General features: G+C 41.2%; 1 protein-coding gene across 2 annotated transcripts in view; it reads left to right on the top strand.

Annotated features, from left to right (window-relative positions):
• The window catches only part of NDFIP2 (Nedd4 family interacting protein 2), a 62,094-nt gene extending 44,537 nt beyond the window's left edge, over positions 1-17,557 (top strand). For both annotated transcript variants that reach the window (XM_048493535.1, XM_048493534.1), the window contains 5 exons: positions 340-427; positions 5,086-5,210; positions 8,230-8,296; positions 12,811-12,916; positions 15,311-17,557. In XM_048493535.1, the coding sequence (XP_048349492.1) occupies positions 340-427; positions 5,086-5,210; positions 8,230-8,296; positions 12,811-12,914 (384 nt within the window). In that variant the 3' untranslated portion in view covers positions 12,915-12,916; positions 15,311-17,557. The remainder of the gene's footprint in view (positions 1-339; positions 428-5,085; positions 5,211-8,229; positions 8,297-12,810; positions 12,917-15,310) is intronic.
• The last annotated feature ends 297 nt before the right edge of the window (positions 17,558-17,854 follow it).

The raw sequence follows: 17,854 nt of genomic DNA, 5'->3' as shown, positions 1-17,854 counted from the left end.
CATATGAGAAGGGTTGCCTTATGCTGTTAGGGATCCGAGCCATTGAAGCTCAGAGAGGGACAACAGTATTGCTAGTTTTTCTTTATTTCCTGCCCTCTCTCCCGATCAAAACTTTGCTAGTCGTTCTGTCCACTTACAGTATTTTAAACCTAGCTTTGCATAAACGTTGGCAGGACTAGGTTTGCTAGTAAATACTGAACTGCTACAATTTGAGTGGCGGACATGTGTGTGCTGTAGCTGTGCTGTAGCCGTGTTGTTCTTATGTGTCGCTTAACCTGAGATCCTGATAATTTTAGTTTTTTGCATGGTACGTTAAGTAAAATTGTCATCGCCTTAAAGGAAGAAGAATATCCCCCAAGAGATGACTTCAGCGACGCAGACCAGCTCCGTGTGGGCAACGACGGCATCTTCATGTTGGCCTTTTTTAGTAAGTCGCCCTTGGGGCTGTCTCTCTAAACTACATTGGTTTCACATATTTGTGGTTGGGTGCTTCACGGGACTGGGAGAAAGGATGTTGGGGGGAGGGCGACAGACAGCCCAGAGCCCCCCAATCCCTGCCCCTCCACCATTGAACTGTGCCCCTGCCCTGAATCCCACATGGTGTTGGGGGTTTAGGGGCACAGCTCAACACTTGTCCTGGACACCATCTTTAACAAATACTCCCCTGTAGGAGAAGGCTTTTTACAACAGAGAAAGCCGTCTTTGTAATGGAATACACTTGGGGGATCCAGTCCAAAATTGTTGTTCTCACGACTGGAAAACAAGAGGTGTTTACCAGAATAAAAAGCAGTGTGTTTAAGTTCTGCATTCTTGCAAGAGCTTCATGTGTGACAGTGAACCATAATTCAGTGGATCTTTGCAGAGCATCAGTCCTACAATGTTTGCTCCTACAATGCTGGTGATTTCAAGCTCTTGTTCATCACGTTCTCGCTTTGTAATTTAAAGACTAAGAAGTCACTCACTCTCTGCTTAACCAACCTCACAAGATTGTTGAGAGGCTTAAATACAGGAGAAAGGAAATAGGCATGCTATTTTGGGGCCCCATTGGGGAGAAAGGGTGGGTCAGAATGCAGTAAATAATAGTTTGCTTTGCCCTTTCACCTAATGCAGATGTCAGCATGCTGTATTGGTTAAGAATATGGAGAACTGGATTTAATTCCCCGCTCTGTTGCAGGGAGAGGAAGGGAAGGAGTTTGTAAGCTTCTTTGAGACTCCTTACAGGAGAGAAAGGCGGGGTATAAATCCAAACTCTTCTTCAGTAGTAGACACTGCATAGATACGTCATAGGAGAGAGCCTTCAGATTTACAGGGAGTTTTTTTTAAAAAATAAAGCGCATGCATCATTAGGACGGGGTCCTTGGGGCTCTCTTGCATGCCATCATAACAGATGGTTTCTTGGAGAATAGTGATGGATGTCCAGAATGAGGCATCCTTCTTCTCCCCCAATGAGCAACTGGTATGAGGACACAATCTGTGTACAGCAGGCATTTATTCCTTGTTTCCCAGTGGTTGAATTTGTGTTTGAACTAGGACTGCGGAGCTGATACGGAGATGGTTGCAATCTGTTTGTAATCCATGGCTGCCACCTCGTGACAGATCTCCGTATTGCAACAGCTGGTGTTTAATGTTCAAGTCACAGGGTGGTGGAGATGGCATTTTGCAAGCATCCGTGCTAGTGCTAGTTAATTTCCTGCCATTAATTTCGAAATTTGATATACAGCCATTGTGATTTTTTAAAAGAACACTGAATATTACAGATACAATTGAAGTGTGTGTATATGTGGCTGTTGTAGTTTTCCCAGGCTGTGTGGCTGTGGTCTGGTCGTTTTGGCTCCTAATATTTTGCCCGCATCTATGGCTGGCATCTTCAGAGGCATGTCACGCTGAGATATGTCTCTCCCAGTGGCATAGACCATGGCATCACAGCTTGGAAAACCCACAATAGCCAATTTGATTCCGACAAAGAAAGCACTTGACAGTACATTGTTCATATGTGTGTTTCAATAAGACAAAACCCACTCTGGAAGCTACAGAAGCTTAGCAGGACAGTAGCTTCCTCTAGCCAGGAGAATTGCCTGTGACTCATCAGCCAAGCAGAGCCAACTATCTGTATGTTAATATTGCCAAGTGATTCACAATTTCTTCTTGCTGGGCCAGGCAACAGAAAGGTGAGGTTTATTGAGTCCTTAATGGAACATCTGGCATGACTGTTGTCATACTTAGGCAATCCAGGATAAATGTAAAATATTATTAGAAAAGTAAAACGCAGATACATTTTTAAAGGAAATTTTGGTTAAATTGGTACAAGCTAGCACTTACTACTGATGAATTCTATCACAGTCGAAATTTAGAATGGAGAAAATTGCCTCTTCTAGACAACAATCATTCATCTTAGTGCAGTGTAGAAAACCGGATTCTCTTTGCAATAGTTAAGAAATTTTTTTCTCTCAGTGTTTTGAGGAAAGCTTGGCTAGGTAGAATTGCAGGGAAAATACCTCAGGGCAGCTGGGATCCGGGTGAATTGCCTTCTGTTGTTAATCATGGCCAGATTGATCCACGGTGTTATTTGGGAGGTGTGGTCATATCTCTGTTGCTTTCAGAATAGCAATTGGCAGTGCTGAGTTATTAAAAATGTGGAATGTTCAAGCAACGCAAAATGCAGAAGGTGATAGATTTCTGTACTTTTTTCCTTTCAAGAACTCAAAATACCTAGTAGCTGCATTCACGTTAATCTTTATTACGACCCAAGTTCATCAAACAATCACATGGATGATACATAGTCTGCAATGATCATATTAAACTATACTCAATATCGGGAATATACATTGTTTAAAATATAAAATAAAATACTGGGTTGTTAAAACCAAACCACAATTTTTTGCTTTATTAACCATGCCATAGCATAGAATCTTGCTGCTTTGAAAGTAATATCATTGGAGTTATGAGCAAGGAGATATAAAAGTGAGTTGTTCTGCCTGGGTATTTAGACAAAATTGTAGTGATGTGTCGAGTCTGAATTTCTTGATAAAAATGACAGTATAAAAGCACGTGATTGGTGGTTTCTGTCATTCCCGACTGGCACGGTCAGTGATGAAGGATTGCTGACATATCTTCCTTCCTGTAAAGCCAACGGAAGGACATTATACCAGGTGATGCTTTAGTAACTAAAGTTGAAACAGCAAACTTTTGTGGGCATTACTGAAATCCAGAGCATTGCTATTAATAAGCCTGTTTTTTCTAAGAGGCTATTAAAGGAGAGAGAAAGAGACCAAAATAGTATGGAAGCTTGTGAATCCTTTGCAATCTGGGGCAAATAATTTTGAAATTGTATCAATCTCTGTTCCTTGATGCCTGACCAGGCTAAGTCTGACAAAATGGAAAAATAGGAAAAATCATGAGGTGTAAGAATTGAATGTACAATTTAGCTTTACTTTTGGTCCTTTGACTTGCTGCTTACTTTTAGTTCCTTACCATGAAACATGTTGTTCTTTTAAACACATGTTATTGGAGGGTTCATCAAGTCCCAGGTGTCTTGGCACCTAGAAATTTCATTGGGGTCTGCATTATTTTCAGCAGTCATTGACTATATATGCCCCTTGGTGATTCTCAGTAGAAGCAGATGTACAAAGTTTATTTAGGGACAGGACAGAGATTAGCTTTTTCTTGCGATGACAGTCCCAGATGTGTTTATATGCTGTAACACTTGGCTGTAGCTTTTAAACAAATAGCAAGAAACTGTGAAGGATTTAGGATTCGGTTTTGTGGGAGAAATAATTAGAAAGTGTGTTCATTAAAACACAAATGCCTAAAGGCTAAAAAAGTCTCACTCCTAAATTTTTGGGGTGGCTTGTACAGCCTAAGAAAATTCACCAAGGTTTGTATTATGATACTATTTTAAAATTGTACATAGTTTTCCATTGTTTATGGAAAAGCAATGCAATAAAAAAAAGAACATTGGGGGTCACCCAAAAAATCTAAAGTTCCCAGTTGTCTCCCTTATGAATATCCCCAAATTTAAACTAGGTGTAAAAAAAATGCATCAGAGGTCTCAGAGCTGCAATGAAATCCCTTGTGACACAGAAGGGTTTTATTGGAAATGGCACCCCTACCATAGAACACTTTCCGGAAATCTCACACAATCAATTTTCCTCAGACTGGTTAAGTTATACTGGGTCAGCAAAAGTGCTGCACTTTGCAGCCTCACTGAGTTAAATGGGAGAGGAAGGCATCAGTGGTAAGACGGTTATTTTACTTGTGTTGATTAGGGGTTGATTATCTGTCTTTTCTTTTTCTTCCTTTTTCCTAGTAACTCATTTGCCTTGGACTTCCTTTTCAGTCAGCAGGGTTTTTCTGCTGTGTGCCGTACCAAATGTGATTTGTATGGGTTGGTTCAGTGCAGTGGGCACTCACTAGCTAAAATGAAGTGCTTTTAAATGCCGTACTGTTAAAACCATGTGCTTAGATCTCACCATACTATTATCAGTGAGGCTCAGAAGTGCATTGGCTGGGTCCCATCCCAAGTGATTTGATAAGTATGCTTCTGTTGACAGGACACTTCATTCAAGGGGTGATAAAACTGTTTCATACGGTGAGGGCCGGATGTGATATTTCTAGTTAGCAAGCGATATGCCTTGCTGTGTGAATTATTCCATAGTGGCTGTTGAAAGTTAGAAATGGAATCCTGTCCCTTTGGGTATTAAAACACAGCTTACCTTCATGCCCTCTTTCATATTGGACTCTTGTTACATGAGATGTGTCAAAGTAACTGTGCTCTTAACAACAAGATCTTTATGTCCAGGTTTCTCACTCTCTTCCCCCCACCCGGCCTCCATCTCCCATATTTAGAATTAAATATTGGCTACATCAGAGCCTTTCCCACTGTCTGCTGGGCTTTGGATATTTCCATATTTTACCACAGTTTAGCCTTTCCAAGAGTCATTTTTTGTGGGAAAACCTGAAATTTGAAAGACTGTTTCTCACATGCTAATTGGAGGGTGTTTAAAATAAAATAAAGGTGGTGCAACGTAACGTCAGCTTAACTGGAACACAACTGAATCTTAACAAAGGATGTTTCTTTCATTTCAGTGGCATTCATTTTCAACTGGATTGGGTTTTGCTTGTCGTTCTGCATAACTAACACCATAGCTGGAAGATATGGTGCTATCTGTGGATTTGGGTTGTCCCTCATCAAATGGATTCTTATTGTTCGAGTGAGTAGTTTGGGGATTGCTTTTTTTGTGGAACCTTCAGGTTTGTTTAGAATGAGATTCTTTGAAGTGTGTTATCTATATATGTAATATGGCCCCCATCTGCGGATACCTAAATCCGCAGATTGAAGCCCCACCTATGCTAAGCAGATTTTTCCTGTAAATTCAGGGGACTCCCCAGGTTTGCAGAACAATCTGCAATTAAAAAAATACATTGGGGGGTTAAATTCCCTCCAATTTTTTTAACAAGCATTGCCCATGCATGTATAATTAGAACTGGTGTTGGTTGCCACAGGGAGCCACTCCAGGCCCAGCCATGGTGGCGGAAGATGCTAGAAGCCACTCGGGGCTCCAAGCAGCTCCTAGGGGCCACTGCTGGGCTCAAAAGTTGAGAGACCTGGAGCCATGCTAAACTTCGAGGTGTGGGTGGGGAGAGATGTGATTTCTCACCCATGAGTATCACAGGCCTTCCATGTGTAAACTCTTTTTGAATGTAGGGGTGTACTGGCCCTCTCATTTGTCAGGAAAGTTCCTGATGGACCACTGGTGGTCAGGAGCAAGCCAAGTCAAGCATCTCTGTTGTGCTGACTTCATTATGGGGCGCACTTGGATTAGACGTGGGATGTGGCAGTGGTAATTGGGCCTGTACCCAATGCCATAGAGTAGGCCTGAGCCTGAAACAAGTGAACCCTGTGGAGCTACTTGGCTTGGCTAGGCATGACCAAGCTAGTAACATTCCAGTCCTCTCCTGCCTGAAGCCTTATTGCTTCTCTGGCAAAGAATTGACATGCAGGAGGGGGAAGTTCAGTGTAGCTTAATGCAATAAAATTGGTATTTCATGTTTTGTTTTGTTTTTAAATAGCAATAAACCTGTTCTGTACCACTAATATATTTCCTTCATGCCTTGATTATTTATGACTAACCTAACTGCGGAGATGACCCGACTCTTCTACAGATGACTTAGTTTCCTTGCAGAAGAGTAGTTACCCCTTGAGGCTTTGTCTAATTGTCAGGCAACCTTGTATGCCCAGACAACAAACCCTCTTTTTCTCCTAACGTGTTCAGTCAGCAGAGGGTTTGTAACAGACCTGATATCTTATGTCATCCAAACCTTATTTCTTTGGGGCAGGGGGTGAGAGACCAAAGGCTCTGTCTAAACTAACAGAGGCTGTTTGCCAAGTTTCATCATCGGGCTTGGTTGCTATGTAGCAGAGAGCAGAAATGTGGAAGTGGCCAGCTGAGCACACCTGACAGAAAGCTGGAGGGAAGCTGATTGGAGGCAAAAGCATCCCAGGAAGCTTAAAATGGAGATTCTTACTGCACAGACGGTGGACGAAGCTGCCTTTGGAACTTTTGCAGGAGCCAGGGAATGCTTAAAAACGTTTGCTAAAATGATTCCAAATGGGGTGTGTGTGATCATGCGTGCGTGTGATGCTGGTATGCCTGGTTTTTGTACATTTACTCAGTTGGCCTGAGGGTAAGGGTCAAATCCCCATGTTAAGACCTGCTGCAGGGTTCAAACCACTGTCCTTTTCGTGCGCTGAGGTTGCAAAAACAGAAGCCAAGTTTCTCAGGGAAGACAGGTGGGGGCTACACAAAGATTAGAGACAGTTGCAGTAAGTTGAAACAAGAGATGGATTTTTTTGTAGCGCAACCAATCTCTGATTAATGTGCGGCAATATTTATTTTATTTTATTATTTATTATTAATTTTTTATACCGCCCCTCCCCCGAAGGGCTCTGGGCGGTGCACAGCATAAAATACAGCCGCAAACAAATGGAGCACATACACAGAATACAAATTACAATAAATAATATAGGCTCCATTAATGATAACACTCTAATATTGAAGAATCTTTACTTGTGTCTGTTGAATACTTTTACTTTTTTTGTGTAGATGTCACGAACTACCAAACTTTTTCTAAAAAAAAAATGCCCCAAGAAATCCTGTAAATTACTGATGTGCAAACTTATTTTTCTGCTACCTGATCCTCTATCACCTGTGGGCCCTGTGTTGTGTTTTAGTGTTAATGTAACTTAATACGGTACTTTCCCCAGGCATACCAGCTATTTGTTGGTATAAAATAACCCAGAATTGACTGATGTGTTGAGCCAACCATAGTGGCGATGGAGAAGAAAACGATGAAGCAGTTTGACTGAATTGTTTAGACCTCTTTTGAAAAGCTGCAGCATGGCTCTTGAGGTTTCGGAAGCACATCTGTGCCGAGTTCTTGGAGGCATTTTATTAGCCCTTTTTTTTTATCAGTGAAGCATGCAGTCTGGCATTTGCTCAAGGCGAGGTACCTGTCTCCGAAATCCTCCCTGCTCTCCAGCTGCCTGTTCAAATTCCCACATCATGGAGAGGACAAAACTGTCTGCTGCGGTCACTAACAAGGAACGACTGAATTGGCCCTTCAAGGTTCATTTAGCCGCGTTCAGCTCTCTGCTGGGAACTGAATGCAGGAGCATCTAGTTTGAAAATGAAAAGAGTTTAATGAATCGGGAGTCTTTATGGGACCAGTATTCTTGGCAGCTATTATCAGTAGGGGGTATACAGAAGGTCAAAAGCTCTCCTTTTGTGGGGTCAGCCCAACATCCCCATCTGATAAGATTAAACTAATGTGACTTTTGGTGTTAATATCGAAAGCAGCAGGCTGCTGTAATGTGTTTGGGATGGTAGACTCAGAGGTGGGTGGGTGGGTGGGGGAGCACCCCCAACTGGGAATTCTTTATAATAGTGAATGTCGGACTATTCTAATGAGTAAATGCTTAATACACTTTTTTTACCGGTTTGCTGGGACTTTATTTAGGAAGCACAAAAACCCGCAGATGCACAGAATAAACAAAAAAAAATGCTTTTGCATTCTTATGCTTCCCAGAGTCTGTTTTCCAAAATGCGTTCACTGTGCTTCCTTCTGTGTCATCCTGTATTTTTGTATTGGTTTAAACGTGTGCTTGCTCTCTAATGTAATGCAAAGTATCTCACATGTTTGGATGCATTTTTTCCCCTCCCTCTCACCCAGTTCTCAGATTATTTTACTGGCTATTTCAATGGGCAATACTGGCTTTGGTGGATATTTCTTGTACTTGGTAAGTCCTAATCCAAAATATTTCAATATGATATTAAATTAACTTTGTGACTGAGCAGGAAAAAAAATCTAATCTTGGATATTAAAAAAAAAGACTGAAGGTAAATTTTCCCCTCAACAATAAGTCCGCTGATCAGATCGGAACAAAACGAGGATAGTGCATCATTTTGAGTAGATTTGAAAAGAGGCATTTGGTGTAGTCAGTGGTGTACCTGATATCAGTTCTCAATAAAGAAAAGTGTAAGCAGCAAAATATTTAACATTATAAAAAGCACCGACGGTAATTCAGTTCTAATATTCTCTCATTTTTTTTTTCTTGAAAAGTCTTAGAAAAATCTTATTTTGTTATTTTTTTCCCCCATCTGACTTTGATATTCTGTATCTTACTCTTTGATTTCAGGGTCATAAAAACAAAGTTCTCTGTAGACTTTGGAACATTTTTTACTACATCCTTGCTATTTTGGACTTGATCTCACTGGGTATAAAACGCATAAGCGCAGCCACATTTAGTTGGTGTCAGAATAAAGGGCCTGAAGCGAAAGCGTGTAAGCCTGTATTTATGATTAGAAATCATTGGCAGCAACACTTTTAGACCAGCCTTGAATGATTCTGAATGCTAGCGGGTTTGTCACTTTGTATTCATTCCCCTTAGAAACGCACCGTGCATTAATCATCCTTCACTCTGGCGAGGGGAAGGGCTTTATGCCTCCTGAACACAGTGCTTCTGTTTCTTCATTTCTCTTTTGAAAAGCCTGTCTTTTGAGCCCGCGGACTTGGGGAATAGGTTTCTAAATGTATTCGAAAGAATCACCGAATGGTGGTATAGTATACAGAGAGAGAAAAATGTAAACCACCAACTGTACCAATTATTTCTTGTAAATAAATCAATAAAGCTGTGTATAAAGAAATACTAACTACGTATAAGAATCTGATATTGCATTGTCAACATAAAAATATGGACTTTGATATGGACTTTGTATTTATCCCTATTAGATATCGGTATGTTGACAATGCAATATCAGATTCTTGCAATATGTAGTAAGTGAACAGAAGCGTGTTTCTTTATACATAGCTTAATTTTTTTCTTTACAAGACGTAATTGATGGTTTATTCCCCCCCCCCCCCAAATGAATTTGAGCATCTGTATAATCACAGCTTGGCTTACTTGCTTGGTCAGTTGGGGGATTCTGCCTTGTGGGTGGGAATATTATCCAGTCATAGGATTCTGGTGTTATCGCTAGGTGTCAAACACTGATAATATCTCAATTATTGTTGTATTTATTTTTTTAAAAAAATTCTCTAGACTGCCTTTTTTAGGGTGAGGGGGAACTTGGTAAGTTCAGAAACTAATTAAAACCATTCAACGTGGAAGCAAAAGTAAATAGCTATTTGTTTATACTGTCAAATAGCAGCACTTTGTTTTTAAGAGCTGAAAAAGCAAATGCTCCTAACTTGGGTAGCAAAAAACTAGACTAAAACTCCAAATCAAAGTCCAGTGCAATGCTAAAGAAATCTTTAGATGATTAATCATCCATTTTTTAAAATGATCATTCAGTTAAGTTGCATGAAACCAATGCAGATGCCCCTTCAGTGTTCTGAGGAAGAGTGGGAACTTACCCCTGAATGAACCAAAACTGCCCTTTAGCATTAGAAGGAAAGGCCATCATCAGTAATTCCTTCCCTGTTGCATTAATGCCCTGGCCAATTAATCAAACTAAAGCTCTGGTTGTTGGCCTGTCAGTCAAAAGGATTAAAGCACTCACCTCTACTGAAGAAGAAGGAGCTAAAGGTGGAAAGATCAAAGGCTGTAAATTTAGTAGCAAGGTGTGAAGTACAAATACAGTTTTTTTGAGGGCACCTAATTGCTAGTTGCTGTTGGCAGAAGGCTGTCTAGATGTGTGTTCATAAGGAATATTTTCCCATCCAGGTGGGTACACAGTGAAAAACACTATAGCAGGGTCTTGAGGTGTTTTGCTCTCTCAGCACACTCAGACAAGCTGTGTTCGTCATTGGCCCATGAAAATGTTCCTCCTCTTTTTCAGATGAGAAATGTTGTAGGGCTAGAAAGTGCCATCAAGTCACAGCAGGAGGTCGGACTGGATGGCTCATGTGGTCTTTTCCAACTTTATGATTCCGTGAAATATGCCTCCCCTGATTTGGATGACCCAGGCAAGCCTGATCTCGTTAGATCTCAGAAGCTAAGCAAGGAAGCGCCTAGTTGGTGCTTAGATGGGAGACCACCAAGGAATTCCATGGTCTGTATGCAGAGGAAGGCAATGGCAAACCAATCCTGGTAGCCTTTTGCCTTGAAAACCATACTGGGTTGCCATAGGTTGGTTGCAACTTGACGACATTTTATAGACATACAAATAGAATCGTAGGGGCCATACAGGCCATCTAGTCCAACCCCCTCCTCAGTGCAGGATCAGCCTAGAGCATTTCTTACAAGTGTTTGTCCAGCTACTGCTTAAAGGCTGCCAGTAAGGTGGAGCTCACTACCACCCTAGGTAGTTGATTCCACTGTTGCTGTAATTCCTGTAAATGTTCCTGTAATTCCGCCCCCCTAATATCTAGTCAGAACCTTTCTGCCCGTAATTTAAACCCATTATTGTGAGTCCTATCCTCTGTTGCCAGCAGGAACAGCTCCCTGCCCTCCTCTAAGTGACAGCCCTTCATATACTTAGGGAGCAAGTGTGTCTCCCTCAATCTTCTCTCCTCCAGACTAAACATTCCCAAGTCCCTCAGCCTTTCGTCTTAGGGCTTGGTTTCCAGACCCCTGAGCATCCTCGTCACTCTTTACACCTGCCCCATTCTGTCCGCATCCTTTAAGTGAGGCCGCCGGAACTGTGCGCAATACTCCAGGTGCGGCCTGACCGATGCCTCGTCCATTACAAATTTTGTTTGTAAGCCTTCTCTCTCCTTGGCATTGAGGTTGCTTGAAAAGGTGCAAAAACGGGTGAGCATGAGGTAGTGTGATTAACGGAGGCATAATGGTCTGGTCCCTATATCTGCAGGAGTTTGTTGCCCACCATTATCTGCTAACCTTCTTCCCATGGAAATCATTTTGGGCACAGTGTTGAGCACAGGTGTGCTGAGCAGGTGGCTGTTTACAAGTCTGAAGACCCAGGTTGCCTACTTAAGAAGCATGTGCCTGCCTGAATGAATCCACATGTCAGCAAATGGCAACTTGGCATCGCCCGCCTTTAAACGTTCAGTGCATTGGTCACCTGTCCTGCCCATGATGTGTTATGCAGCTCTGGATTTCTTAACCAGAAGTGTGGTGGAATTCTTATTACCTGGCAAGGTGATTTGTGAAGTAGTTGCCTTCACCCTGTGATGATTGGTCACTTGGCAAAGTAGCCATCACAACCTACCCGCAGTATGGAGTGAGCTACATAATGCAAGTTTTTCGGATAGAGGACTCATCCAAAACAGATTCCCACTCTTCCCTTGTAAAAGGGGGCCCTTCTTTTGATGTCTTCTGCAAGTACAGGAATAAGCAAAACCGTTCTCCTATTAAAGCCCCAAGTTGACTTTTAAAGCCATGGGGGCTTTAAAAGGAGACAGTCTGCAATACGATGCCCACCACAACCCTTCTGCCTCCCAGAAAGTGTTAGGCCAACAAAGGCAGATGGTTGCAACTTGTGCAATTGCACAACAAAAGGTATTCAATCTCCCTCCTTCCTCAGGAGCACTGAGCTTCCAGAGAATTTCACACATTCCCAAATGGCACATAGTTACGCTGGGAAAACAACATTAACAACAACCAACCCTGTGAACATTTGGTCCAGCCTCACTTTTGGATTTGTCAGAAATCATGTTCCTATACTCTATCTCAGAAGAAAATGTTTGAGTAGATTGCATATTGCTCTGCCACAGAACTCAACATGCTGGACCTCAGCTGTCGTAGAATTCTCTGTCTAGGTCCTAGTGCCCCCCTAGCCCTGCTTCCCTCCCTCCCAAATGCATTTAAAAATTAAAACACACAAACTATATCAGTGCTCTTGTATCAAAGTGCCATGTTCAGTAATGCACAAAATAATGTTTTTGACAAAGGCAGTGCGTAAAAATGAATGATAATTCTTATATTTGTTTCGAACTATATTCTAAGACAGAAGCATACAATTTTCTCGACCGCTGCACCACAACTGACTGTACTAACATCTTTATCTGAGACAGAGTATAGCAGCTTCAAGGGTAACTGAGGGTAGATGACATGGCACAAAAAAACCCTTAAGTCATATCCAAATTGTCACACTTTTTTTTTAGTTTTTCCATGTTCTTTCTCACTTCTCTCATAGAAAGAATACTTCCCCTATGTTTTCAAGGTGGGTTGCCGTGACTGACAAAATTGTAGCTCTTCATATGTGCTTGTGGAATACCAAATTGTTAAAGACAAACAACCTTATAATTAATTCCAGCTATGTTATCAGGCCAGTCTGTTGCGGGAGAAACCGCAAACAATCGGATGGCAGACTCGAGTTGATATATTCCATTTTGTATCTCTGCTTTTAGGCCTCCTCCTATTTTTCCGAGGTTTTGTCAATTACCTGAAAGTCCGAAATATGTCTGAAAGCATGGCAGCTGCTCACAGAACGAGATTTTTCTTCTTGTACTAGAGGTAAGCCACCTTCTTCCCTTGTATGATGTTATTCTGAGCAAAACGCTAGACATTAACCAGCCTCAGAACAAGTTTTCAGCAGAAAAAGGAGGATGTATGAATATTGTGTTCTGTCAGCCATGACATTTCCAATTACTCATTTTGGGTTTAAGATAAACAAAATTGCTTCTGAAAAGAGCCATGAGATCCACAATATGGGAGCTGGAGGGTTGATGATGATGATGATGATGATGATGATGATGATGATGATGATGATGTTGTTGTTGTTACATTTATAACCCGCCCTCCCCCTAAGGGCTCAGGGCGGTGAACAACAGAAGGAAACAAAATTATAAGCATAATGACAGTATAAACAAATAAAACAATTTGAGCATATATACAATAGAACCAGGAACCATAAAACAACTGATGGCATTAGATATCCCTCCCCCCTGCACCCACAGGAGGCCAGATGACTTGGGTGTGATGGACTCAGCTAGGCTGGCCAAATGCCTGGCGGAACAGGTCCGTCTTTCAGGCCCTGCGGAAACTTTGCAAGTCCCTCAGGGCCCTGGTCTCTCTCAGGAATCTGTTCCATCAGGAAGAGGCCAGCCTAATCACTTTCAGGCCAGGGATCACCAATAGGTCCTCCTCCGAGGAGCGGAGGAGCCTAGCGGGGCAGTAAGGGGAGAATTACAGATATAAAAATTATGTCTGTAATTCTCAGATGTCATGGGCAGTATTTACATGTAATTTCAATTGATAACAACTTCCATCCAGAGACCAGCATATACATATACATAGCACACTGTTTGGTGTTAAAATACAAATATTTTTAAAATCAGTACAAAAAAAAAAATAGTTCCCTATTTACCTAAACTTCTCAAATTGCAAGTTACAAGTAAAAATCAATAATGTTAAAATATGAATTAAATAAAATCTATAAAAGTGTAGGCCTTTTAATAAATTTATTTTTTTCCCTTTTTTCCCCTTTTCCGTTAACCAAAATTGAGAGGAAAGTTTTCCTTTCTCTTCCAGGATATTTCATCAATATTGGGTTAATAAAATTATGCCTTTCAGTATCTAACAATTTGCAATAAAAAATAAGGTGTTCAATAGTTTCTAACGAACCCACATTGTATAAGCATTTACAATCCTCACTAAAGATATTTTTAAAGATATTTACCTGTTAAAACTAGTGTTGGTAAAGCTTTATGTCTTATCAGCATAAAGCTTTTCCTATACTGAGAGTTGTTAGTATTTACATGTATCGATGGAAGGCTGTTCTTGTTGACTCTGGCAGGATAATAAGCTAATATTAAGTTTCCCTTTTTCGCCCCATCAGACATCATGGACTGTCCTTCACAGGTAGACGCATGCCTCGAGAAGCTTAGGAAACCCTCTCTACTGAATGATTTCCACTAATTTTTGTAGTAACAAAGACGCTTTCCCCCTTTTTGAACGCATGTAAAAGGGGGACCCAGCTTTTCCACTAGAGACCACTTGATGTAGGTTGCAAAATGTCTCTGACCATTTTACAGTGGGGTTAAATGAGACTTTTCTTTTCATAGTTGGCAGGCTTAACCAGCTTGTGCCCAGTGTGCATAGAGACACCTCCTGAGATTCAAACCGGGAACTTCTCAGCTCACAACTGGTGATAAGCCAGTTCTTGTATTTATATTAGAACACAGTGTAGTGGATAGGAGTGGTAGACTCCAATCTGGAGAACCGGGTTTGATTCCCCACTCGTCCTCATGAACAGCAGACTCTAATCTGGTGAACCAGGTTTGTTTCTCTTCTACACATGAAGCCTGCTGAGTGCCCTTGGGCTAGTCACAGTTGTCCCAGAACTCTCTCAGCCCCACCTATCTCACAAGGTGTCTAATATGGGGAGAGGAAAGGAAAGAGTTTGTAAGCCACTTTGAGACTCCTTATGGTTGAGAAAAGTGCAATATAAATCCAAACTTTTCTTCTCATTTTCTAAACATACATGGGAAAAAACCCTCTTGCCTCTCCTGACAATATATGTAACCAAGTGAAAACAAAATGTTTAAAATGTTACTATCTCTTGTATCAACTACATTTAATTCAGGGAATGTTTATAAGAAGCTGAGAGGTAGTGTGGTGTGCTGATTAGAGTGTCAGACTAGAACCTGGGAAACCCAGGTTTGAATCTCCGCTGCGCCATGGAAATTTAGTAGGTGACCTTGGATCCATTACACCCTCAGCCTAACACTATCTCTCAGGGTTGTTGTGCGGATAAAATGGAAGAGAAAAAGCATGAGGTAAGCCCTTTTGGGTCCCCACTGGAAAGACAGGCGAAGTATCAGTGAAGTCAACAATATTTTCATTTTGTTTGCTACTGCTTGGTATCAATTATGGGACCTGAACTAAAACACTACTCTTTATTTCTAGACTGCATCGAGCCGGCATTCCTTTCTCATACCAATGTGAACTTCCAGCCCGATCTGTAACCTTCCAAATGAATAAAAGACAACTACTAAAAACAGAAGACAAGTAACAGAGCAGGATCTTTTATGACGCTTAATGAATGGCAGGGTGGTTTTATGCTTAAGTGCCATTTCTGTTCATTCTAGTAAATATTTATATAAAGCATTGCCTTTCGTCTTGCACATATGCCTATGTGCTAATTAACAAGAACTTTAAAAAGAATAAAAATCCATGCATATAGTCTGCTAAGCAGCTGAATACAGCCGGACTTGACTAATCTGTGTTTGTATCTGACGGATTTTTAAGTGGTAGCTCCCTCCCTATCCCCCCGCCATCGTTGTGTACTTACTGCCAACTTTCTGTTTTGAGGTTTTGTTAAGTACAGATGATATATACTGGATGGTTGAAAACAAAACTGCTCAGACTCTGCGAGCAAGTATGCAAGTTAAACTTATCTGATTATGCACAGCCAACTCCCCCCTGCATAATTAATAATTTCATTGAATGCCTATTGGGAAGCATCTTCTGAGGATTCATCCGGGTGTTCGTCCAGTGCGTTCCTCTTGTGCTGGTTTCACAGACATGCATTTTCTCACATAAAGAAGCAGGCAGTATCAGCAGCAACTTCTTCTCAGTAGAAGTTGCACATACTGCAACTTAATAGCCATCATCTCAGGTCAATTTCATGTGTTAGGAGATGTTAGTACCTCTGTCCCATTCTTTGGCAATGCAGGCAAGTAGAAACCACATGGAAAAAAACTTGCACTGCCATTGAAGGTGAGATCTGGGCTGGAATTGCTATTATTATGCATAGGCAGTTTCTTAACAGAGACCCATGAGAACGAATCACAAGACATAACACTGGAATCAGACCCTTGAATTCACAAAGAACATCTGTGCAAGTTACCAATTTCTACAAATCATGGCAAAACAGTAGTAGTTTCAGATATATTCTTCTCAGCTAAATGATTTCTAAAAGCTCTGCAGTAATCGTTAGACCTAAAGCTGTAGCCATCCATAGGTAATAAAAACACTCATCCAAACGATAATATTGTCTAACTGCATGAGTCTGAAGAACTGATTTGAGACCCACTCCTGTGGAACAGCCTCGATCCCGATTCTTCTCATGTTCATTTCTTCTCATGTTCATCATCTCATTGGAAGGTCTAGCATGAAAATGTTGCTAGCCTGACCGTTCAGTTTTCTGGGTAGGCATATCTCTACCCATTATCCCCCCAATCCTACGATGATTAGGTGTAACTGTGGTTCCGAAGTGTACATTATGCAAGCAGTCTAGCTCCATAGGCTCCAGGTTCTTTTAGCCAGACGGTAAGGGAAACGCTCTTGGTTCCTTCTGAATTGAATGAATTGGACTGACAGTGGTAGTTCAGTGCATCAATTCCCATCCCTAAGATGTTGCCCGGAGCCATTTTGTGTAATCATTTTATCAATTGAGAAGTATCTCAAATGGTTTTTAACTGAGTGCTTCACCGTGCTTCTTTGCGGGAATGAAACAGATCAGATACGTTCTAATAAGTGTGGTTTTGTGTGTATGTCCCCCTCAAGGCTCTGATAGTAACATATAAGCAATGTACTATTAATGATATTCTCACAATAGTAATGATGTTCCTTTAGAGTAAACAAATGCATCTCGGACTTTGTGGGGATTCCAGTGTTCTCTTTGCCTCAAGCACATGCTTTCCTTCCCCAAACATCTCTGGCACTGTGCATTCTGACGTGAAGGGAAATGCCTCTCTCAGACATCTGCAACTGCTTTCATCTCATTGGCTGCCCATCACAAATGCACTCGGCATCGGGGAAGGGGCTCGGGGCGGGGGGCGGGAGGAATGCACAGTGACTTCTCTTTTAAAAAAATTGAGCTCATGTGTTTTTAATACTAACACATAGAGGAATTATATGTTCTTTCATTTAGTGCTGTATCCAATTTTGTATCTATTGTATGCATAAGGTCGACGGTTTGTATCCTTTAATATTTCGGGAGTACTAAAAGATATCTTAACACTTTGAGAACAAAATGCCCATTCCTGCTTTTCATGAAAACAGAATTCTCTGTTACGAATTCCTGTGTTGTTTTTCTTCTGAATTCATCAGTATTTTTTCTATGTTTTCTTCTCTTCCCTCCCTCCTTTTTTGCATTGTTTGTTCTCATGAGAAAGAGAGAGACAAAAGTAAATAAAATCTTGTTTTTGATTAAAGGCTCCTGGTTTTCACATGATATGTTGGAGAAAAGTGTGCTATACTTTGAGGCCTTTGCTCCATTTCTGCCAACTAGGTTATGCTGTTTTAAAACATGTGGCTTTGAGGGATCCTTTGCAAACGTGTGTGTGTGGCTCTGAATGATAACTACATTGAAGGGTAGCTTTTCATTCTTGACACAGCTTTTCCCCACGTCATACTGCTCTATAATGATGGTGATTCCTGTTCTTCAAAAGGCAGACTAGTTTTTTCCTATTCTGTTTCAGGTTCTAGTTAAGTTAGGGCAGTTCC

This window comes from Sphaerodactylus townsendi, linkage group LG04 (assembly GCF_021028975.2).
Source record: "Sphaerodactylus townsendi isolate TG3544 linkage group LG04, MPM_Stown_v2.3, whole genome shotgun sequence".
NCBI lineage: Eukaryota > Metazoa > Chordata > Lepidosauria > Squamata > Sphaerodactylidae > Sphaerodactylus > Sphaerodactylus townsendi.
This window is presented reverse-complemented; position numbering and strand designations above follow the sequence as displayed.